At 44.3% G+C, this 26,276-nt stretch overlaps 1 protein-coding gene across 1 annotated transcript in view; it reads right to left on the bottom strand.

Moving 5' to 3' along the window:
• agbl4 (AGBL carboxypeptidase 4) overlaps positions 1–26,276 on the bottom strand; it is a 769,208-nt gene that overhangs the window by 149,960 nt on the left and 592,972 nt on the right. Inside the window, exon 9 of the mRNA XM_078219206.1 lies at positions 7,963–8,077. Coding sequence (XP_078075332.1) covers positions 7,963–8,077 — 115 coding nt within the window. The remainder of the gene's footprint in view (positions 1–7,962; positions 8,078–26,276) is intronic.

A 26,276-nucleotide genomic window follows, 5' to 3' on the forward strand; every position in this document is an offset into this window, starting at 1 on the left:
CTCTATGATGCAGCCAAGCAGTGCATGCTGGCTGCCTTCTTTCACACAGAATTAATGATAGCATGCTATACTATGATTAGGGAGCATATGTGAGAGTTTCCAATCCTATAGTTAATCAGATATATTCACACATCTTCGTGGTGACATCAAACTGATCTCTGCTTCTTTGGATCAAGAAGTATTTGCCTTTACTAACCATCTGCTAATGAATTCTGCTTATCTCTTTCTGTAGATGCCCTTTTGTGCTAGTGATAGAGCACTTCTCATGCTGTCTAACATACCTAAATCCGATTTAATCCTTTGCTCCTTCTTTGAAGCAGGATGGATCAATTAGATAGACCTGCAATACCTGGATTGGATTGACAGAGTGTAAAACAATGGATCACCAGCCAAAGGACTAAAATTTGGAGTAAAATTGAAATTGATGTGTCCATGACCACAATGTTTATTGTACAGTAATTTCACAGGGTGTACAGATGAGTCATCCATCTGCCTTCCCTATAATACAGCCAGCATCAGAGGCATGTCTGGGACAATCTGGAAGTTAATGGAAATATGAACCATTTTCTACTTACGGCACAATAATATTTAATAGTAGATATGTCAATTAAGTTAAAACTATGTTTGACATTCACTTACCACTCCCAAAATGTACACATTGATAATATGCAGTATTTAAATCATGCACTGAAGGAAAATTATTCGACAGCTCTCAACTAACAAGCAAAATTTCACATAAATGAAAATCTATTGAATGAGCATGTTGGATTTCAATGTGAGATCATCAAACCTTTTCCTTTACTGTGCGGCAGTTCTTTGAGATAATGCAGAAGGCATTGACTGCCTCTGTCAAATCCCTCTAGCACTCTCATCACCTTCTTAACAAGCTCTATGCCCTTGGTGCCCAGCAATCTGTCTTTTCGCACCTTTGCTTTAGCTGGAATTACTTCCTGTGGGTCATTTGAGAATTACAGCTTTTGCCATCCTTGCAAAGCTGTTGATGCTGATGCTTCAGACATTATTGCTGCTCTTTTCACTGCTCAGGAAAGGAATGTGTACCTTGAAGTTGCTGATGCTTTTAAAAATGGAATAGAATTTACCATAATCACAGCAGCAATAAACTGAACAAGGATAATGCTGCTGGCTCAAAGCCCACCCTCCGTAACAAATGAGGAATGTCTAAATCGCGTACACTCAGACACACACACACCCTCACCAACTCACGTACACTCACACACACAACCTCAGCAAATCACGTACACTCACACAGTGAGGAAACTGGATTGTGTTAGTGCACGATTCACTTTGCCAGGCAATACCTCACACTCCTGCTAACATACTAATAGGAGAATTCAGCTTTCCAAATTTGTAACCCAGACTGAAATAATATTTATACTTTATAGAATCATAGAATTCTACAGCGCAGAAGGAAGCTATTCAGCCGATCGAGTCTGTATCGACCATAATTCCACCCATCCCCACAACCCCACGCATTTACCCGAGCTAGTCTCCCTGACACTAAGGGGCAATTTATCATGGCCAATCCACACAACACACACATCCCTGGAGTGCAGGAAGAAACCGGAGCACCCCACCCGGAGGAAACCCATGCAGACACGGGGGGAATGTGCAAACTCCACACAGACAGTGACCCGAGCCCCCGGGAATCAAACCCGGGTCCCTGGAGCTGCAAGGCAGCAGCACCAACCACTGTGCCACCCTTATCCTGGGTGGATATTAACCCTTGAAATATGCACAGGTTAAACGATGAGTGCGTGTTATAATTGAGGTAATCAAGCATCTGTAACTCTTCCCATCAACTTCACAGCATAGCTTAAGCTGCTGGAATAGGTTGAAGACTGGAAGATCATCCCCATGTTCATAAAAGCAATTACTCTTCAGGACTTCACTCGACATTCAGACATAATCGCATGTATCTGTTATTCACTTTAGAAAGGTTTAAAACTAGACTGCAGATCAGCACTACGACTCTCGCACTTTTTTAAAAACCTTGCATTCCTTTTAAAATTTAGACATTCTGACAGAAAGTCAGGTAGAATGGTTTTAAGCAAATGGTAAGAGTAGACGGTGCGTTTAACCGTATAATCTATAGATCATCTGATTTACAAAATCGTACAAGAGTAACGGTCATTTGTTGCAATTTTGGAAGTTGGTACGAGTGACGCATCATTGTCGCAGGAGACTTGAAACACATCGGAAATAGAGGGAGCACAGGCTGTGCAGCTCCAGATTTATATATCCCCATTATAAACAGAGCGTCAGAACACCAGCCGAATCAGGTTGTAGCGTGTGCTGTAACAACATCTGATCTGCAGCAAACCACAGGAGACGCTGTTCCGTACATTCTGCATGCACCAGGACTTTCATCCTTTTTGTTTCAAAGTGAAGCCATTAAGACATCACCAGTTTATTCTTCCACTGCCATCCCACAATCCCATCCTTTTCACATCCACATGGGAGCCACTCCATCACCGCATTGCATTATCTCCATCCTTTTTCTGTGTAGTGTTGGCCAACCACCTGCACCAGTTATCTTGCATGGGAGGGCGAGGGCATGGCCAAGGGCAGGCTACATCACCCAGAGTGCACCCTGTCAAAACAAATGGCCACATAGGACTCTGGCTCTTGCGACAGGACAATCAGCGAAACGGAGCACATGGTTGGTGTGTTCCAGATTCAGAGGAATCAATGTAGCCATATGCTCGCACACAAGGCATGAGGCAGCCATTTGCTGCTGGCAAAGGCAAAAGCTTGGGCCCCCCAAAGTATGAGCCTCGCTGTTTTGCACCTTATGTACCCCCTACACCAGACTCAGCTTACTCCACTTACTTCTCTCGGTCAAGGGAGAATGAAATGTAGTCAGCTCTTTTTGCACACACAGCTCCAGTGACCTCCCTTACGCAATGGCGGCACGGTAGCACAGTGGTTAGTACTGCTGCTTCACAGCGCCAGGGACCTGGGTTCGATTCCCGGCTTGGGTCACTGTCTGTGTGGAGTTTGCACATTCTCCTCGTGTCTGCGTGGGTTTCCTCCGGGTGCTCCGGTTTCCTCCCACAGTCCAAAGATGTGAGGGTTAGGTTGATTGGCCATGCTAAAATTGCCTCTTAGTGTCCTGGGATGCGTAGATTAGAGGGATTAGCGGGTAAAATATGTAGGGATATGGGGGTAGGGCCTGGGTGGGATTGTGGTTGGTGCAGACTTGATGGGCCGAATGGCCTCTTTCTGCACTGTAGGGTTTCTATGAATACTGGACTGAAAACTAGGAGATGTTGCAGATATTGAAAGTAAAAAAGTAAAAGTTAAGTTTATTTATCAATCACAAGTAGGCTTACATTCACACTGTAATGAAGCTACTGTGAAAATTCCCTAGTCGCCACACTCCGGTGCTTGTTCGGGTACACTGAGGGAGAATTTAACATGGCCAATGAACCTAACCTGCACATCTCATAGGGAGAACGTGCAAACTCCACACATTCAGTGACCCAAGCCGGGAATTGAACCCAGGTCCCTGGTACTGTGTGGCAGCAGTGCGAACCACAGTGCCACCATGCTGCCCCAGGACTGCTCCAGCCTGGATGGAGCCCGTGTATAAAAATTCATGGCCACCTTCACATCCAATTATAATGTTGTCCTCGCCCTGCTTTGAACTGCACCTCCTTGGTGAAGTGGAGGTGTCTAATGCACTGCTTCTTACTGAGACTGAAATAGGAGAAGTAGTTTCTGAAGACACTGGGTGCATATGGCCTCCAGCTGAGAGCCTGTTTCCCCTTCCATACCAAGAGAAATAAAAGCTCCTGCCCCCATATCTGGCAGCAAGTTGATTGTGCAGAATCCTTGAAATCAGAAACAGGGCCCGCACCACATGCCACACCATTTGTTGTAGACGTCAGCATCTTTAAATGGCAGTACAGACCACTAAATATTTTTACTAACCCGCAGCTTCCAATGGAAAACAATCAGCAAATGTGAAAGTAGTTGCTGGCCCTTTAAGTAAAATACACGACACTGACACAACACATACCCAATAGCTAGAGGAAAACATCAATGTATTTAACAGCCTGGATTTTTGCCAAGTTGGGCCAGCACATGAGCCCTTTAAAATTGGAGAATGGGACCCGATTCTGGGATTCCAACACCCAATCATATTTCCTGAAAAATTCATGTGCAAGAGATAAGGGTGCAGGTAGCTTGGTCCGAGGTGGGTAGATCTAATCCTTCCAGCCCCACACCCCACCTCAAATCCTCCCACCCTACAGCAATATTTGGAGGTAGGTTTCTTCCATAAGTGTGCATGCTTCCCAGCCCCTCAGAGGAGGTGTGAACCAATTCTTTGATTGACAGACTTTGAAATACAAAGGAAATCTATTCTTCCTTGGTAACCTGTTACTTCAGTCACTTGGAAAATGCATCTCTCCCTCTTCAGGTGAACTCCTGCTCTGGAAAATCTCTGCAAGACTTCTAAGTTATCCAGGTATTCTTGTTCTGAAGCCCCCATGAACAAGACGCCATGCAAGTATTCTGCTACCTTGGGTAGTAGCCCTTAAAGGATGTTCTCCATAACTCTTTGGAAAATGGCTCATGCTGATGAGATCCCAAAGAGCAAACGGATATACTCATAGAGTCCCTTATGCATGTTAATTGTCACATATTTCTGGGAGGACTTGTCCAATTCAAGTTAAAGATAGATGCAGCTCATGTCCAACTTGGAGAACATTTTGCACCTGCTAACTTAACATACAAATTTTTGATTTGGGGCATGAGGTACCTATCGAGTTTGGAAACTCGATTGACTTGTTAGTTTATAGTCCCCTCAAACACTAACTGATTCGTTGGGCTTAAGAAGAGGGATTGCCCATTCTGCAAATTGCATGGGTGTTACTATATCTAAACTTTCAAGGTGCCCTGGTTAAGTTTCCACCTTCTCCAGCATGCAGTGTGGGACTCGTCTTGCTCCGAAATACCTAGGTGTAGCATTGGGGTCAACGTAGATTCTAATCTTGGTCCCTTTTATTTTTCCCAGACCCTCTTGGAAAACTCCAGGGTACCTACTAGTAGCTTTGCAGAGTCCCTCCATGTCTAGTCTGAAGATCTACAACCAGTTCAGCCAGATCTGCTGGAGCCAATCTCTCCTCATGAGGCTTTGTCTGTGCCCCGCATACAATGAGAGATGGGCTGATTAAGACTTACCTGGATAGTCACATGAGCAGCCTGGGAATGGAGGGATACAAACGATTGGTCTAGTTGGACCAAGGAGCGGCACAGGCTTGGAGGGCCGAAGGGCCTGTTTCCTGTGCTGTACTGTTCTTTGTTCTTTGATTGCAGCCTGTAAGTTACTGGCACCATTGTGGTGCCTTTTATTTGTAAAGGTTCCCCTATGTCAGTGGCTAGCCTGGCCATTGTATCTTCCAAACTCAGGAGTTGGATGCCAGATTGGAGATGCCCTTATTTCTGTTCTCTGATAACAGAGACTGCAACTCCCATGTTCACCTCTATCTTCAAAGGATGGCTATTCACCAGTAATTCTAGCATTATCGGGCAACTTCAGTTGTGATGATACGATTCAGTTGTAATGTCCCTGTCTCTGGAAGAGGGGATACCTGTATGGTCTTGTACTGGCTTCAGCTTTTTCATTGGGCAGCATGCATTTTGCCTGTTCCTGAAACTTCACCTTGGCTGTGTCCTTTGACAGTGCTTGCAATAATCCATCAGCTGGCATTGCACCTTTCTGGAGTACGTTCTCTAATATTCTTGGGGTCATCACTGCCTTTCCTTGACTGCCTGGTGGTGATGTTAGGGTTTCTAAATGAAAAAGGGGCCCTTTAACACTAATTTGCACAAGCACTCTCCATTGAGGACTCACTACATGTGGTTTCTTCCTACAGTGGGAGGACATTTGTGACCTGATGCCCAAATTGGGTTCTGCCAGCAATTCTAGCATTATCCAGTTTCCTTTAGGTGGTTAGGTCATTTATGCCACATACTCATCTGTCTCACAACATTTCATTAAGAGTAAGTCCAAATTCACAATGTTCTGCCAATTTTCACAACCAGCCAAGAACTCAGAAACAGGTTCCCCAGGAGTTCTCCCAGTTATGTTCGAGTGATGTCTCTAAAGGATTAGGGGGGGCTTTGGATTGTCGTGGTTTTTCACCAAGTCTATTAGCTCATTAAAAGTTGAGAGTCAGCGACATCAGATAGGTCAGACTTTTTATCACCCTGAAAGTTGGGGTCCTGCCTGCCTCAATAATATAACCTTTTGTTTTTCATCTCCTTCAGCGTTGTTAGCATGGAAGAAGTAATGCATGTGCTCATAAATGTTGGGCCCAGTCTTTCCCACTGGTGCCATAGGGTTCAGGTTTCTGGAAAAGAAGCATAATGGCTTTTTGTTGCCAGAGAAGATAGTGGACTTTCAGAGGTGGAGATGGAGAAAAAGGAAATTTCTCCTCGTCACCAATGTAGCAATTCATCCAAATGCCAGTTTCTTGTCACCAAACACCCCTTACTATACACCAAAGAGAAGGGCCACACTTGTGGTTTACAGCGAGTCAGTCTACACCTTGGGACCTACAATGCCAGTCTGGGTTGAGCAAGAGGTTTAAAAACCCCCGCTGACCACGTCTCATTGGGTGACCCTTCACTCGCTCAATAAAGAGGCTTGTACTCCACGAAGCCCACGGGGAGATCTATCAACCAGGAGCTTAAACCCATCGGGCACTTATCTGTCTGCTGTTGAGGTTCCTGGGGATTTCAGAATGGATGTTCACCTCCAAGAACTGCCAGCCAATCAGAAGCTGCAGGCTATTCAGCAGTGCTTCCAGGAGTGGTGGTCACTGCTAAAACTGCAGGAGGCCCTACAAGAGGAACATTCACAGTAGCCCTGGAACACAGGTTAAATGGAGCTGCCTCCCCAGTGCTAGTCAGTTGGATGCTGGCAAGGGATGGGAGGGGGTTCAATTTAAGAAGCAGGGGTTGGTCTTGAGTAAGGGGGAGGGAGCAACCCTTGTTGCCAGCAGGGCCTTCTGTTGCACACAGGATGCCATGGGCGGAATGGTGACACAATCATTAGCACTGCTTCCTCACAATGCCAGGGGCGCGGGTTCGATTCTGGTCTTGGGTGACTGTGTGGAGTTTGCACATTCTCCCAGTGTCTGTGTGAGTTTCCTCCAGGTGCTCTGGTTTCCTCCCACAGTTGAAAGATGTGCAGGTTAGGTTGATTAGCCATGCTAAATTGTCCCTTAGTGTCCCAAGATGTGTAGGTTAGGGGAATTAGTGGGGTAAATATGTGGGATTACAGGTCTAGGGCCTGGGTAAGATGCTTTGTCGGAGAGTGGGTACAGACTCAATGGGCCAAATGGACTCCTTTTGTACTGATTCTAGCAGGACGGAGGCACAGATTTCAGGCAGGTATCAGAGTACAGTTGGCAGCTCGCCCATTTGGTGTGTGACCCCTCCGCTGCAGCAGAGTACCAGCAGTGGCAGGCCGAGGCCTTTAAATGGGCATTAATTGGGCATTAAATTCTGATAATCATTTCTAAAATAAGTATCTGACTGTCTGAAGGGTTCAAAGTGAAAGCTATATAACTTGGAGTTCATTCACACACCAACTGTAGTACCATTGTAAATCATCTTGCCTTTGCACCAACTTTTGAGTTGTAGCATCAGTGTTCAACGTGATACGAGAAACAAGTTACATGAGACTGCCTGAAGGAAAATGTATCACTCGACTTTGCTTCAGTCTGTTTGGGTCTCGGTAGATGGTTTCTATTCCAAAGATGAGGGCCAGTAGGAGCTTTGCAGCTTTGCACCAATATTAAACTCGTTGAGTGTGAATATCCCCCAAAGTGTACATTTGTTGCCAACATTAAAGACAGAAACAGATCAATAATATATTAAAATGAAAAGTGTTATGTTTAAAATATGCAATTTAATGATTTTACTCACCTATAGTTTCCCAAAAATACCCCATCAGGATTGAGCATTGGCACTATTTTAAAGACCAAAACATCCCGCAGAGCCTTGGCAACTGAGTGCTGACTGACAAGAAAATCAATAAAACCTAGGAGCAGAAAAATTGATATTTTCAAAATATTATCAAGGTGCGCTCTTATCACTTTATACAGATTTCTGATATCAGATTTTTTCTGAGATTACTGACTAATCTAGAAAGTTGTTGCAATTCGTTTCAAAGGACTGACCTTGCTCTGGACAGAAATACACCAGGAATAGACCATCCACATCAAGTTGCACAATTCTAAACTAACAGACCGATAGCAGCAATCTGTCCTTGAAAGTAAAGTCATGCAGCAAGAGATTTAAAATATCTTAGCTGTGCCAAGTGCCACGGTACATTGACTGAAAACTTAACCTGCCTTTGCAATTGAAATCTATCAGATGTAGAACTCAGTGCCGGAAAATTCCACTCATCACTGAGTTAGTAGTGAATGACTTAGCAGCTGAAAAACAAAGGTAACTTTCCCGTTTGCAAATTACATTTGTATTTATTTATCTATCTTTAATTCTCGGCTTCCCTCTTTGCTTCTCTGCTGTACCTATGTGGTGTGTTGTTGCTCATCTTTCCTGGTTGTCAGCAATGTAGGAAATTGATAGAATTCTTCCACAGAATTAGAATCTGGCTAAAATTGAAGTATTAAATTAACATGTTTTAAAATTAGAATTATTTTGTTATTTTATTGGACCCTTTTCACACAGTGGTATATTTTAATAAAGTTCTTCTTGTGCTTCTAAGGCACCAATAGAACTATAATTTCAAATCATAGAAATGAAAATGTATTCCACTTAAAATGAATATCATAGCCTCAACTGCAGATGGCTTCTGGAAAAATAATGCACTTATTTCAATGCACTCACTTTTATACAAATTAATTTAATGTAAGTTAAGAATGATATCAATAAACTAAAGTCACTCCATCATCTTATGCCAGAATACTAAAATCATAGGCCAGAATTTTACAGTGCTCCTCCTCCGCATCCAGCCTGAATGCACTTAAAATTGTACAAAATGATGTTGGGGATGCGCCCTGATGTCATCCCACACGTCTGCAATATTGAGTTCCGTGCCATGCATGGTAGTTGAAGCCACACACACCAACAAGTAGAGGGCCAATTAAGGCCAATAAAAAAACCTACCTACTGAGATTGTAAGTTGCCAGTGGCAAAAAAGACAGGCAGGCATTACATTTTTATCAATTTGTCATCCAAGGGTGGGATATAAGGCCCCTGGAGCACAAAGATATTCATTTTATTCGTGATTTTGCTGCTGTCATATTTCTGAGTTTTGCCAGATTTCCTTTAGATTGTGTTAGCCTTCTAAGCTTTGTTCACTTGTGCCAAAGTTCTAACAGAATAGATCAGTCTGCACAAACCATGGGGAACATTGACATTTACAAAAGATATTGGCCTTGTAAATTCATGACTATTTGCCATATTGAGGGTGGCATGGTGGCACAGTGGCTAGCTGCTACCTCACAGCGCCAGGGACTCGGGTTCGATTCCAGTCTTGGGTCACTGTCTGTGTGGAGTTTGCATGTTCTCCCTATGTCTGCGTGGATTTCCTCTGGGTGATCCGGTTTCCTCCCACTGTGCAGGTTAGGTAGATTGACCTCAGGGATCAGTGCTGGGTACATTGTTATTTGTCATTTATATTAATGATTTGGATGAGAATATAGGAGGCATGGTTAGTAAGTTTGCAGATGACACCAAGATTGGTGGCATAGTGGACAGTGAAGAAGGTTATCTCGGATTGCAACGGAATCTTGATCAATTGGGCCAGTGGGTTGACGAATGGCAGATGGAGTTTAATTTAGATAAATGCGAGGTGGTGCATTTTGGTAGATTGAACCAGGGCAGGACTTACTTAGTTAATGGTAGGGTGTTGGGGAGAGTTACAGAACAAAGAGATCTAGGTGTACATGTTCATAGCTCCTTGAAAGTGGAGTCACAGGTGGACAGAGTGGTGAAGAAGGCATTCAGCATGCTTGGTTTCATTGGTCAAAACATTGAATACAGGAGTTGGGGCATGTTATTGAAATTGTACAAGACATTGGTAAGGCTGCACTTGGAATACTGTGTACAGTTCTGGTCACCCTATTATAGAAAGGATATTATTAAACTAGAAAGAGTGCAGAAAAGATTTACTGGGATGCTACCGGGACTTGAGGGTTTGAGTTATAAGGAGAGCAAGATAGACTGGAACTTTTTTCCCTGGAGCCTAGAAACTTGAGGGGTGATCTTATAGAGGTCTATAAAATAATGAGGGGCATAGATCAGCGAGAGAGTCAATATCTTTTCCCAAAGTTAGGGGAGTTTAAAACTAGAGGGCAGAGGTTTAAGGTGAGAGGGCAGAGATACAAAAGTGTCCAGAGGGGCAATTTTTTCACACGGGGGTGGTGAGTGTCTGGAACAAGCTGCCAGAGGTAGTAGTAGAGGTGGGTACAATTTTGTCTTTTAAAAAGCATTTAAACAGTTATATGGGTAAGATAGGTATAGAGGGATATGGGCCAAATGCCGGCAATTTGGACTAGCTTAGCGGTTTAAAAAAAAGGGCGGCATGGACAAGTTGGGCCGAAGGGCCTGTTTCCATGCTGTAAACCTCTATGACTCTATGACCATGGCAAATTGTCCCTCATGTGGGGTTATGGAGCCTAGGTGGGATCGTTGTAAGTGCAGCCTCAATGGATTGAATGGCCTCCTTCTACACTGTAGGAATTCTGTGATTCTATGATATTGCATTCTTTAACTATATGGGGAGGTGGGATGGTGGCCCAGTCCCACCATGGCCACTAGCCCCAGCTGTGCTACTTCAGCCAGGCAGTCCAGAGCTGCTGCATTAGCAGGTAAACCAGGTGCACCCACATTGGATCATTCAGCTCTCTAGAGTTTAGTAGGTTATGAGTTCAAGTCCTACTCCTGAGAGTTCAGCACATGGACTTACAGTCTTAATGCAGTCCTGAGAGAGTGCTGCACTGACTGTGGCACCAGTGTTCCGGTGAGATGATAATCTGAAGCCACATCTATCCTCTCAAATGTATGTGAAAAAAATCAACATTGCTAACTATGGGAACTGGCTGTGTGCAAATAGACTGGCTGGCACATTTTTGATGTGGAGATGCCGGCGTTGGACTGGAGTAAACACAGTAAGAGTTTTAACAACACCAGGTTAAAGTCCAACAGGTTTATTTGGTAGAAAATGCCATTAGCTTTCGGAGCGCTGCTCCTTCGTCAGATGGAGTGGATATCTGCTCACAAACAAGGCACACAGAGACACAAAATCAAGTACAAAAGACATAAAATCAAGTATTTACCCCAGTCCAACGCCGGTATCTCCACATCATGACTACCATCGACACCGAAAACTGCCGGTTCCAAGTGGAGAGGATCTCCAAGAAGATCGCGCATATCGACATAAACATCAAGTATAGTGCTCGACTCATCGATCGACAGTTCTGACGCGCCACAGCGAAAAACCGCACCGACCTCCTCAGAAGACAAACACGGGACACGGTGGACAGAGTATCCTTTGTCGCCCAGTACTTCCCCAGAGCGGAGAAGCTACGGCATCTCCTCCAGAGCCTTCAACATGTCATTGATGAAGACGAACATCTCGCCAAGGCCATCCCCACACCCCCACTTCTTGCCTTCAAACAACCGCACAACCTCAAACAGACCATTGTCCGCAGCAAACTACCCAGCCTTCAGGAGAACAGTGATCACGACACCACACAACCCTGCCACTACCCAGCCTTCAGGAGAACAGTGATCACGACACCACAGCAACCTCTGCAAGACACAGATGCCATCATCTCACGTGAGAACACGTGAGAACACCATCTACCAGGTACACGGTACCTACTCTTGCAACTCGGCCAACGTTGTCTACCTGATACGCTGCAGGAAAGGATGTCCTGAGGCATGGTACATTGGGGAAACCATGCAGACGCTACGACAACGGATGAATGAACACCGCTCGACAATCACCAGGCAAGACTGTTCTCTTCCTGTGGGGGAGCACTTCAGTGGTCACGGGCATTCGGCATCTGATCTTCGGGTAAGCGTTCTCCAAGGCGGCCTTCACGACACACGACAGCGCAGAGTCGCTGAGCAGAAACTGATAGCCATGTTCCGCACACATGAGGACGGCCTAAACCAGGATCTTGGGTCCATGTCACACTATTGGTAACCCCCACAGTTTGCCTCCTGGACTTGCAGAATCTCACTGGCTTTCCTGTCTGGAGACAATACACATTTCTTTAACCTGTGCCTAATGCTCCCTCCACTCACATTGTCTGTATCTTTAAGACTTGATTAGCTGTAAAGATTCTCATTCTAATCAGTATTCTGTAACTTGATTTTGTGTCTCTGTGTGCCTTGTTTGTGAGCAGATATCCACTCCATCTGACGAAGGAGCAGGGCTCCGAAAGCTAATGGCATTTGCTACCAAATAAACCTGTTGGACTTTAACCTGGTGTTGTTAAAACTCTTATTGTGGCACATTTTAGCAGTGACTGCATGGTGGCACAGTGGTTAGCACTCCTGCATTACAGTGCTAGGGACCCGGGTTCAATTCCCGGCTTGGGTCACTGTCTGCACGTTCTCCCTGTTCCGGTTTCCTCCCATGGTCCAAAGATGTGCAGGTGTGTGGCATTGGCCATGTTAAATTCTCCCTCAGGGTACCTGAACAGGCACCGGAGTGTGGCGACTAGTAACTTCATTGCAGTGTGAATGTAAGCCTACGTGTGACTAATAAATAAATAAACTTTATAATAAAAAGGGGAAGAAACCCTAGTAGGTTAGTAAAGATTTTTATACCATTAGACAGTAAGACACTGACAGAACTACCAGCATTGAGTTAAGTGACTTTAAAACAGACTTGTTAGCTAACAAGAAAGCAGTTTACACACATCTGAAATGCAGTAAGAGATTTAAAAAGTGATTATGATTTAAAAACACATATGCTGATGTTTTTAATGTATTTTTAAGAATCATTGTTCACTTTAGCCAAGGGCCGATTGTTGCAAAGCATCATGGTAAAGGGCATTAGGACAAAGCCATATTTTAAGGGAATATTGAAAACTTGAAAATATGCAAGTTTTATCAGCAGAGTTTCTAATGCTAAGAACATTCAGAACACTGAATCAAACTTCATGAATAGTGTTTATTCACTGTCCAGATAAGATGGATGCATGCCCAGACATGGAAACACGTGTTAGTCTGACTTGACAGTGACCTGGAGGGAAATTTGGGGGAATGTTAACTTTGAACATAGTGGCCAGCCGTCTAAGGGTTACAGGATGTTGAGTTAGCTAAAATGGGAAGATTTGTCTGGATTCTAAGGACTAATGAAATGCCATTATGCCAGAGGGTAAGATGTGATTGGCTAAAGTACATGTATTATTGTTGATTTATGTATATTGAAGATGATTGATTTAAAGCTAATAAAAGGCGGGAGGAATTGACAAGAAAATCTATAATTGATCTGATTTGACTTGTATATGTTAAAATTCATTGGAGGGGTCTAGCTGCTCCCTCTCGGAGCTGCCCCGACCCTTTGATGATTTCTCCTAGTGGCTGCTGGTCAAAATAATGGTTACATCTTTAAACTGAGACACTGGCTTTGCGAGTTGTGTTTAGTCTCAAATTTCAGATGATACCCAGCCACCTTGAAAACCCCACCAGTAGTGAGGCACCCTGGACATCCTTAATCATGAAAGATGCTGGTGAAATGCTTATTCACTGATATAAATAGATGAAGGGAACTCCCTCCCCCCATCCACAGATTCCTCACAGCCGCCACAGTGTTTAGTTGGATCAGTGGCAGATGCTGGGCTGTACCTGTAGATTTTCAAAGCATATTTCAGAGCTACTTTATACAAAAACAATTGCTGGAATTCTACCACCCTGCCCACCATGGGAATTGGAGCAGGTGAGGGGAAAACAATGGGCAGGTCTGTTGACCTCAGGCGGGATTTTCTGGTCTCGGGTCGAGCGAAGCTGTAAAATCCTGCCCAATGAGTCAATGAAGGTTTTAGACCGGGTCAGTTCATAGCTGAAAAGCCACTGTATTGACATCATATTTGTTTCCATATTGGAGGACTTGCCTGTTCTCCTACTTGAAGTTTAATTGAAGTTACCAAAGTCCTGGTGTACCATTGGACCCAATGTCTGACTTTTTCCAGTAGATTCAGAAGTCTGCAGCAGCACTTCAAAGAGCATACAAACCAGAAATAAGTGGCATCAAGTCCAGCCCAAATGGAGTACTCCTTAAACAGAGCACTTAACTCAGGGAATTTGGTGAGTGAAGGAAGAAATGCTGCTCTGGCCCTTTACAAAACAAGAAGTGGTCTGAGTGTGCAAAACATTGAGACCTGAAATCTAAAGGCATTAGTTAGGAGAGCAGGAAGGTATTATATTACAGAGAGTCTTACCAGCAGTGGCAGTGATGGACCTGGCTGAAGACTGATTACAGCAGCTGAAGTGTTAAGCAAGGGGGAAGAGTCTCCAGTGAAATCTCTGATAATAAAAGTAACATCTGCAAAACAGCCACAGTGATGTCCCAACTACAGAAGGAGCTGACTGGTGAGTAAGTAGTATGTTTTGCAAATAATGGGCCAGAAAGTAAAGACATGGCTGGAAACCTCAGCCTTGAGGAATGTACATCTTGCGTCACGTGGGAAATCCTGGACACTTCTCATGGCCTGGATGACAACAGGTGCAGAAGTGTCAGCAGCTATTATAGCTGCAGCTTTGTGTTTCGAAACTTGCACGATGATTTGGTTTGATTTATTATTGTCACAGGTATTAGCATAGAGTGAAAAGTATTGTTTCTTGCACGCTATATAGACAAAGCATACCGTTCATAGAGAAGAAAACAGAAGAGTGCAGAATGTAGTGTTACAGTTATAGCTAGGATGTAGAGAAAGATCAACTTAATGCAAGGAAGGTCCATTGAAAAGTCTGATGACAACAGGGAAGAAGCTGTTCTTGAGTCGGTTGGTATGTGACCTCAGACTTTTGAATCCTTTTCCCGACGGAAGTAGGTGGAAGAGAGAATGTCCGGGATGCGTGATTGGAGTTATTACGAGGCATTTGGAAGGTTCGCAGTTTTGTGTATCGCATAATTCTGGATGTGGTCATCTCACAGCTTAAAAAAGGCAGAAAGGTAATGGATGACCACCAGAAAGACAAGGAGTACCAGGCAGGCAGGGCAGGGAGCCAGTGAGTGCATCTTACTCTCCAACCTGTATCCACTTCTGAATATTGGTGAGTTTGATAGTTCCTCCAGAGGGTGCAGACAGAACAAAGTCCACATTATACAAGAAGCTCAGATGCAAAGTGGGAGGAAGAGTAGAAGAGCAATAGTGACAGGATGCCTCTGCGGCTACAGATGTGACTCCAAGAAGGCATGTTGCCTCCCTGGTGCCAGGGAATATTACTGAGCAGCGACAGGATATTCTAATGAGGAAGAATAAACAACCAGGGGCCATTATCCATATCAGCATCAATGACAAAGGCAGAAAGAGGGATGAGGTTGTGCAGAGTTCAAGGAACTAGAAGGAAATAGATCCCCAAAACAGCCTGATTATGTTGGAAGAGCAAATATGTAGGCGCACATCTGAGGAAAGTGAGAACAGTAGGGCAGTAACAGTAGGGAGTTTCAATTATCCTACCATCAATTGGAGCAGAATTAATACCAAAGGCACAGAGGGAGCAAAATTCGTAAAATGCATTCAGAAGAAAAAGTTTAGCCAATACCTAGCAAGCACAACAATGGGGGGCAGTCACAGTTCTGAACCTTGTTTTAGGGATTGAAGCTGGGCTAGTAGAAGGTGTATCTGTTTGGGAGCATTTTGGTAGAAGTGATTGTAATTCAGTTAGTCCAAAGATGTGCGGGTTAGGTTGATTGGCCATGCTAAAATTGCCCCTTAGTGTCCTGGGATGCGTAGATTAGAGGGATTAGTGGGTAAAATATGTAGGGATATGGGGGTAGAGCCTGGGTGGGATTGTGGTCGGTGCAGACTCGATGGGTCAAATGGCCTCTTTCTGTACTGTAGGGTTTCTATGATTTCTATGATTTGGAGTGGTTATGATAAGGGATAACAGTAACCTGAAATTAAAGTTCTCAGCTAGGGTAAAGTTAGTTTTATGAAACTGAGATGTGATTCAGCTAACCTAGACTGGAAACAGCTACTTGAAGGTAAATCAATGGCAGATTAGTGGGAGGCATTCAAGAGAGAGATAATGAAGGCTACGTGCAAGGACTTTTCTTTAAAAAGAGAAAAAGGTTTGACTAACAAATCCAGAGGTCCTTAGATGTCCTGGAGTAGAAAGGAGAGGATAAAGAAAAAAGAGAGGCTTATGACAGAGACTGAGAACTCAATACAGCAGAAAACCTGGAAGAGAACAAAAAGTGTAAAGGTGCAGGCAGGGCATGAAAGAAATACCAGTTAATAAAATCAAAGATAACCCCATTCAAAAAAATACATAAAGAACAGGATGATAACTGAAAAAAAGAGTGGGGCCTATTAGGGACCATAAAAGTAACCTATGTGTGGAGGTGGAAGGTGTTGGGATGGCTTTAGATGGATATCTTGCCCTAGATTTTCACCCTCGTGGCAGGTCATGGGAGTCAGGAAAGTTCCAAGCCCGGTGCACCCACGTTGGGAGAAAGTGCCCACCACGGTAGAATCTTCGCTGCTCATCCTCCCACTCTCCATCCCGATGGCCCCTTATTCCAAGCTGTGGCATTTCCTTGCCCATTTGCCCATTGCACAGTGTCTAGAACCAATGAACCATGTAGTGTCAGTAGGCCATGTAAAAAAAACTTTAAAACACAATTCATTTGTAACTTGCTCCTATGCTGAAAAAAGTCTACTCACTATAAGCTACTATAAATGTCAATTATCCTGACCTTATAAAGTAGCAACAATGAAACAACAAACCCTTGAAACCACCTCACAGTGTGCAAACAAATGTTGTGAAATTGACAGTTGAGATCAGAGAGTCTGAGCTGCTAATCAAACAATGTTTTATCTGGAGTGCAAGCATTTTAGTTCTCTAATGGTTGCCTGGGCTCTCAACCAAACACACATAATAAGACTTGGCTGAGAACTCAGACAGTCATATGTTCGTAAGATAGGAGCAGAATTAGGCCATTCGGCCCATCAAGTCTGCTCTGCCATTCAATCATGGTTGACATGCTCCTCATCCCCATTTTCCTGCCTTCTCCCCATAACCCTTCAATCCTTAACCAATTAAACATCTGTCTAACTCCTCCTTAAATTTACTCACTGTCCCAGCATCCACCACACTTTGGAGTAGTGAATTCCACAGATTCACAACCCTTTGGGAGAGGTAGTTTCTCCTCAACTCTGTTTTAAATTTGCAACCCCTTATCCTAAAACTATGACCTCTCATCCTAGAATGCCCCACAAGAGGGAGCATCTATTCCACGTCTACATTATCCATACCTTTTATCATCTTACATACCTCAATTTGATCTCCCCTCATTCTTCTAAATTCCAGAGAGTATAAGCCTAAACTGTTCAATCTCTCTTCATACAACAAACCCCTCATCTCTGGCATCAATCTAGTGAACCCCCTCTAAACTGCCTCTAATGCCACTACATCTTTCCTCAAATAAGGGGTAACTCAAAACTGTGCACAATACTCCAGGTATGGCCTCACGAATGCCTTGTATAGTTGCAACAATACTTGCTTACATTTATATTCTATTCCTTTAGCTATAAATGCCAACATTCCATTCGCTTTCTTTATTATCTGCTGTCATAGAATCATAGAATCTCTACAGAGCAGAAGGAAGCCACTCGGCCCATCGAGCCTGCACCAACAACAATCCCACCCAGACCCTATTCCTGCAATCCCACATGTTTACCCTACTAATCCCCCTGACACTAAGGGCAATTTAGCATGGCCAATCAACCTAACCCGTACATCTTTGGAGAGTGGGAGGAAACTGGAGCATCCAGAGGAAACCAACGCAGACACGGGGAGAATATGCAAACCCCACACAGTCACCCCCAGTCAGAATTGAACAGATCCCTGACACTGTGACGCAGCAGTGGTTTCCATTGTGCCACCATGCCGAGGCAGTTTGGTATAGTGTCCAATCCTGTTGCACTGAAAGCATTGGGCTAAAATTGCAGAACATTGATCTCGTCTGTGGGGTGCTTTGCTCCATAGTGTTAGCATAGTTGCTCTGCTGACCAGTGCAGGTATTGCTTTTCCTGGCTTGGGGAATCCCTATGTGTTTGTTGTTTAACTCACTGAACTGTGGGTTGGCCTCCGCACCATTGTTTGTTTTGTCTCTTTAAAATGGGTCTGTGTTGCCCATGAGTTCTGACAGAAAATGTATCATTCCCCAAGCCCATATTAAATCTATCCCAGGTGGTTAAGGGAATCACGGGAGGAAATAGTGGTGGCTCTGACCGCCATTTTCCAATCTTCTGGTATAGTTCTCATGGGGTTCTGCAGGACTCAGCACTAGGTGTCTTGTGTTTTTGGTATATATGAATGATAGGGGTACAGATTCATAGGTCTTTGAAAGTGGAGTCACAGGTGGACAGGGTGGTGAAGAAGGCATTCAGCATGCTTGGTTTCATTGGTCAGAACATTGAATACAGGAGCCCAGACGTCTTGTTGAAGTTGTACAGACATTGGTAAGGCCATACTTGGAATACTGTGCACAGCTCTGGTCACCCTATGATAGAAAGAATATTATTGAACTAGAAAGAGTGCAGAAAGGATTTACTAGGATGCTACTGGACTAGATGGTTTGAATTATAAGGAGAGGCTGGATAGACTGGGACTTTTTCCCTGAGTGTAAGAGACTTAGCGGTGATCTGATAGAGATCTATAAAATAATGAGGGGCATAGATAAGCTAGGTACTCAACACCTTTTCCCAGAGATAGGGTAGTCTAAAATAGAGGGCATAGGTTTGAGGTGAGAGAGGAGTGATACAAAAGGGTCCAGAGGGGCAATTATTTCACTCAGAGGGTGGTGAATGTCTGGAATGAGCTGCCATTGGTAGTAGTAGAGGCGGGTACAATTTGGCCTTTTAAAAAGTATTTAGACAGCTACATGGATAAGATTGGCATAGAGGGATATGGGCCAAATGTGGGCAATTGGGACGAGCTTAATGGTAAAAACTGGGTGGCATGGACAAGTTGGGCCGAAGAGCCTGTTTCCATGTGGTACACCTCTATGACTCTATGATTTGGACTTGAGTGTAGGAGCTTTGATTGAGTAATTTGCAGAAGATACAGAAATTGGCTGTGTGGTTGATAATGGAGAAGTACGCTGTTAACTTCAGGAAGATATCAATGGAGTGGTCAAGTAGGCAGTACAGTGGCAAATAGAGTTCCGTCTGGAGAAATGTGAGGTAACGGATATAGGAAAAGCTAACAAGGCTAGGCAATACACAATATATGGTAGGTTTAGAGGAACAGAAGGACTTAGGAGTCCATGGCACAGATCCCTGAAGGAGGCTGGACAGGTAGATAAAGTGGTTAAGAAGGCATTCAGGATACTTGCCTTTATTAGCTGAGGAAAAAAATATAACAGTTGGAAAGTTATGCTGGAACTGCATAGAATACTAGTTAGGCCACAGCTGGAGTACTGCGTGCAGTTCTGATCACTGCACTATATGTACTGGAGAGGGTACAGAGAATATTTATATGAGGATGTTGCCTGGACTGGACAATTTTAGTTATGAGGAAAGTTTGGATAGGCTAAGGTTGTTTTCTTTGGAACAGAGAAGTCTAAGGAGAGACCTAATTGAAGTATATAAAATGATGGGGGCTTGTAGATAGAGTGGATAAAAAGGCCCGATTCCCTTTCGTTGAGGGGTCCATAACCAGGGGCTCTGATTTAGGGTAGGAGGATTAGAGGGAATTCAAGAGGAAATTTTTTTTTAACCAGAGGGTTTGAGGATCTGGTACTTACAACCTGAAAGGGCGGTAGAGGTAAAAATCCTGATAACATTTAGAATCATAGAATCCCTACAGTACAGAAAGAGGCCATTCGGCCCATCGAGTCTGCACCGACCACAATCCCACCCAGGCCCTACCCCCATATCCCTACACATTTACCCACTAATCCCTCTAACCTACGCATCTCAGGACACAAAGGGCAATTTTTAGCATGGCCAATCAACCTAACCTGCACATCTTTGGACTGTGGGAGGAAACCGGAGCACCCGGAGGAAACCCACGCAGACACGAGGAGAATGTGCAAACTCCACACAGTACCAGAAAGTACCAGGACATACATTTGAAACAGCATAAACTAAAACTCTAGACTTAGAGCTGGTAAATGGGTTTAGGCTAGCTGTCTACTTGTTGGCTGAGATAGATATGACGTGCCAAGTCACCAGCTTCTTGTGCTATAAATTTCTATGAATATATGATTTCTATGATTCTAAAAGGACATGACTCAAAGTTACTACCGACTTACTGTGGGGAAGGATTGATTTTAACTTGAAGTGGATTTCTGGTGTGAATTCATTTCATGTCCACCAGTAGAAGCAGGAGATCTTCTATGATTTTGTGGTGGGGCCTATTTAAACGATAGACTATCCGATTATGATGGAACTGCCTACCTCTCCTGAACACCTCCAGACTGTTCCTGTTACTGACCGCACGGAACCATTCCATGGATCCTTCTTGCCACAAGATTCCCGCTCTGGCCTGTCAGTCAGGTTTGGAAGCATTTATTTATATGAGACTCTACTGCTAAGATCTGCAGCACCTCTAAGTCCCTTGGTTCTCCCTTGATACTCAGCACACACTGTTCCTGCTTCTCTTTTAATACTCAGAGCCTGGGTCTCATCAGAAAATGACAAAAATTAAATGGCCAAAACTGATGAGAAAGCAATTTAAACAGATTTGTTTACTACATCCCAATTGTAGGTGCTCAGTTATATAGGTGGCCATTAAAAGTGTTGAGCGTGCAGTGCGAAGGGTGGAACATAACACAAGACGTTACTACATTATCTTTGCAACACTATGATATGATTTTCAAATTTAAGCCTATTTCAGGTGGAAACTTCTGGTTCAACCTCTGGAATGTGAATCATACACAAAAGAACATAAGAACTAGGAGCAGGTGTAGGCCATCTGGCCCCTCGGGCCTGCTCCGCCATTCAATACGATTATGGTTGATTTTTTCGTGGACTCAGGTCCACTTACCCGCCCGCCCACCATAACCTTTAATTACTTTACTGTTCAAAAATGTGTCTATCCTTGCCTTAATAAAAGGGGTACAAACCCAAAAGTATATGTTTCTGCCTCTTTTCCCACAATGTTATACCCACTGAATTGGTAAAAATGTGATAATAATGGCTGTTTTTTGTATTGGCTTCTCGATCTGTCCAAACCACTTGATAGTTTGGAGAACTGAAATGTCTGATCCATTTTTTTAAATGTTTACTGGTCATACATTGGAGCTGTTTGCCCTTCCCTGAACTTCATATTGCACATTGCAAGTGGTCTACCAAACAGGAAGCATTTTGGCCGTCCATTTCCAGGACCTATCCAAAACAGTAGTAGCTAGAATGCCAGCTAAAACAGGTGGTATTTTCCAATTATATTAGTTAGAGATAGTTAATAATTGGCCCATATGTCAAAGAATCCACAAGACAAAATGCTCGACTTCATTTGACATTTGTTAATGGTTCATAACATTTACAAGATACGGAAGCCTGTCCTGAAGGACAGAAATGATAAAGTTTGCATGATTTGGAAGCCAAAAATGTTAAAGACCAAAAGGGCGAAATTCAATGATATAAGGGAACAACCAAAACAAATAAATTGGGGAAGGTTGTTCAACAACACTTCAACACTTTAAAAACATGCAGAGAGATAAAGACATTATTAAAACCAACGAGCAAATGTGATGTAAAAATTGAGAAATAAACAAATTAAGAGTTAGCTAAAACAAAGCAAAACTTCCTATTACAGCTGCTCCAAGAGGAAAGGAAAAGAGGTTTATAAAATAAGGATAAAACATGTTATAAGGTGACAGAGGGACAAAGAGCTACTTGTAAAATATACAGGAGCTGAAGCTAGGCATAACAGCAAAACCTCTTTCATTGGCATAGTCAGAAAACCATAGCCTGAATTTGTTGGATGACGGGGTCTTGGTTCTCATCATCCAAAGATTCAGCCCCATATCCCCACTGATTCCAACTGGCCTGCAGCCAATTTACACTCCAATGAGCATTAACTGTCGGCAGGCAGGACTTTCACCCCTCTCTTAGAAGGAAGTCCCACCTTAAAGAGCTGCTGACCAATCCGATTGGCCAGCAGCTTCCTGGTCCCTGAAGCGACAGTGCTGCAGCAGGAAGCAGAGGAAGTTCAAAAAGATGTTGGAGACTAAGTCTGGGAACCGGAGGTCCAGGTTAATTTATGGGACCTCAGGGTGGGGAGGGCAAGGAAGGTCTGGGAAGGGCACAAATGGGTCAACCAGATTCTTGAGGGAGCAGCTGGAGGGTGAGGGAGATCCAGAGGCCACCAGACCTGAAACGTGGGATGGTCCAACTCTAGAAGGGGGCCCTTCCTTCCCACCTGAGATGTAACTTTTTCGTATTTTGTGCATCCCCCATGGAGGTTCATTTTCCTGCCCATCTAAAAATTGAAAAACGGCCTTTAAGTGGCTATTAATTGACCAATTAAGGGTTCCTGTCGATGCCTTGCCTGCCCATCGCTGTGTGGACAGAGCACGCAGGAACCCAGAAGGAATCTCATCCCCTCAACTTCATGTACACCCCCCCACCGCCCCCCCCCCCCCCCCCCCCCCCCCCCAACACGTATCAACCTGGTAGGGAAGCATAAAATTCTGGCCCACATCTTCATGAGCTGTATTTTTCTTTAAAAATTTGGAAGGACATTGGATTATCTGGATACTTTTGAACATTCTTTTAAGGAAGTTCATAAAATTCACCTTGGACTATCACCAAGTATGCCTTTTCCAGGAAATCACATGATTTCAGCTACCTGATCAGCAGGGTCCTCAAAGGGAGAGAGCTGCTTGTTTGTTTGAACTTATTGCAATTATTTTAATTATTAGAGAAAAAATGGCTTAAAAGCAAAGGCCTGGTAGTTTACTGGAAATCAGACGAAAATTAAATGTTGAACTCAGTTCTGGAGAATAATTTGTGAAGGAAGATTGCCCTAACTCATGCTCTTCCTGCATCAATCTGCTGCCAGGGAATCCTCATCTAAGTATAACTTGCCCGCATGTGGGCACCTGCAACACTAAGACAAGAAGAATTGACCTAGCTCTATATTCTCTTCCACACCAAAGCCCCATTGGTGAGAACTTTCAGACATCTACTGAGACTCCCATGAGGAAGCTCCAGATTGACAGTGTTGAAACCTTGTGAACTTTATCTTTTTTTTTAAAGCCTGTCCTGCAAAGCCTATCTCTCCAGAGATCCTATCTGTCCTTCGTTTGTGTGTGTGTGTGTGACGTGCATGCTGGGGTATTTTTAAAAAGGGCTAGATAGTTATACTTCCAGAGTACAATTGTGTACGTACACCAGTTCTTTTTTTAAGTTTTGCTTCATAATAAATCAATTATTCTGAGTTTATTGAAAGAATTCTAGGTAGTTTTCATTCGTAGGGCAGACTAGAATCCGAGAGCACAGCCTCAGAATAAAGGGACGACCCTTTAGAACCGAGGCGAGGAGGAATTTCCTCAGCCAGAAGGTGCTGAATCTGTGGAATTCTTTGCCACAGTTCATTGACTAGATTTAAGACAGATATAGATAGGTTCTTGATAGGGAATCAATGGTTATAGGGAAAAGGTGGGAGAATGGGGTTGAGAAACACATCAGCCATGATTGAATGGCAGAGCAGACTGAATGGGCCAAATAGCTTAATTCTGCTCCTATATCTTATGGTCTTATGGTAAGAGTCATAGAGTCACAGAGGTTTACAGCATGTCCATGCTGCCCTTTTTTTTATTAACCCCTAAACTAAAAAAGTATATTTTATTCCAGGTCTAAGAGTAGCAAAGGTAAATAATAAGCTTTTTTGGTGAATTAGTTTAACTTTTAAACTAATGGTGTGACCTGCAGAGCAGTGTGGCTAGATAAGCTCTGCACTCCTTCCATCCCAGTTGTAACAGGCACAAGAATTGGCGATGAAGTCAGGCTCTGATGATAATTACGAGGGTTTCAATAGATATTGGAAAGATACCGGTGTATTGGAAACTAGGTAAAGTCATGGCACGTTGAATTAAGAGTTTCAAAACTGAAACAGGTAACTCGAGCCATATTGGGCAAGAAATTAGTCCCCACCACTTTTTGGGTATGGGGTTTGGGAGTCATGCCTTGCCTCCACCATTGGTGATGAGATAATCAGCATACAAAGCTTGAGTTGCCTTCATTTAAATTATTGTAGAATTAGTCCAGAGCCTAAACTGCTGACTGGCTGAGCACTCAGCAAGGGGTTGAACACCATTTGTAGAGAGCACATGGGACACACTGCCTTTTTGGTACAGGCAGCTTGTTCCTCTTATAGGGAAGCTACACTGAATCATGGCAAATTGTTGCTGAATCCTACATTTGCATTTCAAACAAGGCAAATAGAGTATCAGGACAGACAGAAAGGGGTCCTGAGGTCTCGGATACAGAGCTGCTGAAGGTAAATAGGAAGAGAGAGACAATGGGCGCGATTCTTCCAAAAGTGCAGAATTGGTGGGAAAACTGTTCCAAATCCCGACTGTTTTGTCAGTTCATCTTCTCACCTGAATCTCCGCACTCTGTGCAATGCAGTCGTGAATATCATTAAAACTCCAGGGGGCAGGGCCTATTCACGCCGGAGTCTGACAGTTCTGGAACTCTGCGCATGCGCAGTGGCCCCGATCTGTCAGACTCCCAGTTTGCTGGCCAGCCCGCTCACTGGCCAGCACGGCACCACCGCAGTACTACCCCTCCAGCTCTCCCCACGGCCCGATCACAGCCCCCACAACAATTCCCAGGCTAGCCCTGACCCCCCTCTGCCCCCTGCAACATCCCGGAGAGCCCTAATGTACAGCCCAACCACCCCCCCCGCAGCAGTGGTGATCCCCCCACCCCCGGAGTCAGATGCCACCCCCCCTCACCCCAGCCCACCCCAATTGCTGCCCTCCCTCCATCTCAGGCCGATCCTGTCTGCAGAGTGGCAGCGGAACCCCCACCACCACCAATCACCCCGAGGCCCTGCCCATAATAGCACTGCTCAATGCCCAGTGGACAGTGCCAACGTTCCCCCTCGGCATGGGCCCCCTGGGCATGGGCACTTTAGTGTAAACTAGCCGGAATGAAGTACTCCTGGAGGGGTGGGAGATTCAATCGGGACCTAAAAGTTCCCGATAATGAACTGCTAAACATATTTAAAATACATTAAAAATCGATTCAAATTACTTACCTGCCTGCCCGCCGGTTTCCAGCGTGGTCTGACCGGCGACTGTTCGTCGGCTCTGAGAGATGCGCATGTGTTCCTGGCGCATGCGCAAATCCCGCTACAAGGCTGGCGATGCGCATCTCCCACCGCGATCCGCCAGAAAAGTTGCAGGTTGCGATGGGAGAATCGCGGCCGATATTTCTATGGAGTGGGGGTAAGGGTGTGGGGGGGTAAGGGGGTGATGGTGGTGGGGCGGGGGGGGGGGGGAGCATTGCATTCGGAAGGGAATGGCAGCTGGTGGCCAGAGAGGTCAATTTCCATCATCTGACCCACAGGTCTGGCAGCACTGTCACAAGGAATATAATAACCTCAGAAAGGTGGTTAAGACAATGAATTCACTGTGACACAACATCTCATACCACCATACTTCGAGCCTCTTACGATGTTCAATGCATGACACGCTCATCACTTACCATCAGCAAACCCTAGCACTCGGGACTCATAGGTGACATCCGGACACACCCCCTCACTCACAAATATTCCAATGATGCCAGCCTCACAACCACTTCTCACTGCCTCCACTATTAATTGTAGATTAATTGTACACAAGGTAGTGTGTATTAATTGCTGATTCACTTAATCCCTCGAAACAGACACAGACAAAATCTGTGTTGGAGGTCGAGATGGTACATAAGGGAGAAACATATCATCCTCAGTGATGCCATATGCCGTGGGATGTCTCACAGTCAGTCTTATGATGCAGAGAACCATCTCCTCTGTTGCATTAGGAAGTATATGCTTGCATTCTATAGAAGTGTATAGAAGAGATTGAC

Source organism: Mustelus asterias, chromosome 8 (genome assembly GCF_964213995.1).
Source record: "Mustelus asterias chromosome 8, sMusAst1.hap1.1, whole genome shotgun sequence".
NCBI classification, from domain to species: domain Eukaryota; kingdom Metazoa; phylum Chordata; class Chondrichthyes; order Carcharhiniformes; family Triakidae; genus Mustelus; species Mustelus asterias.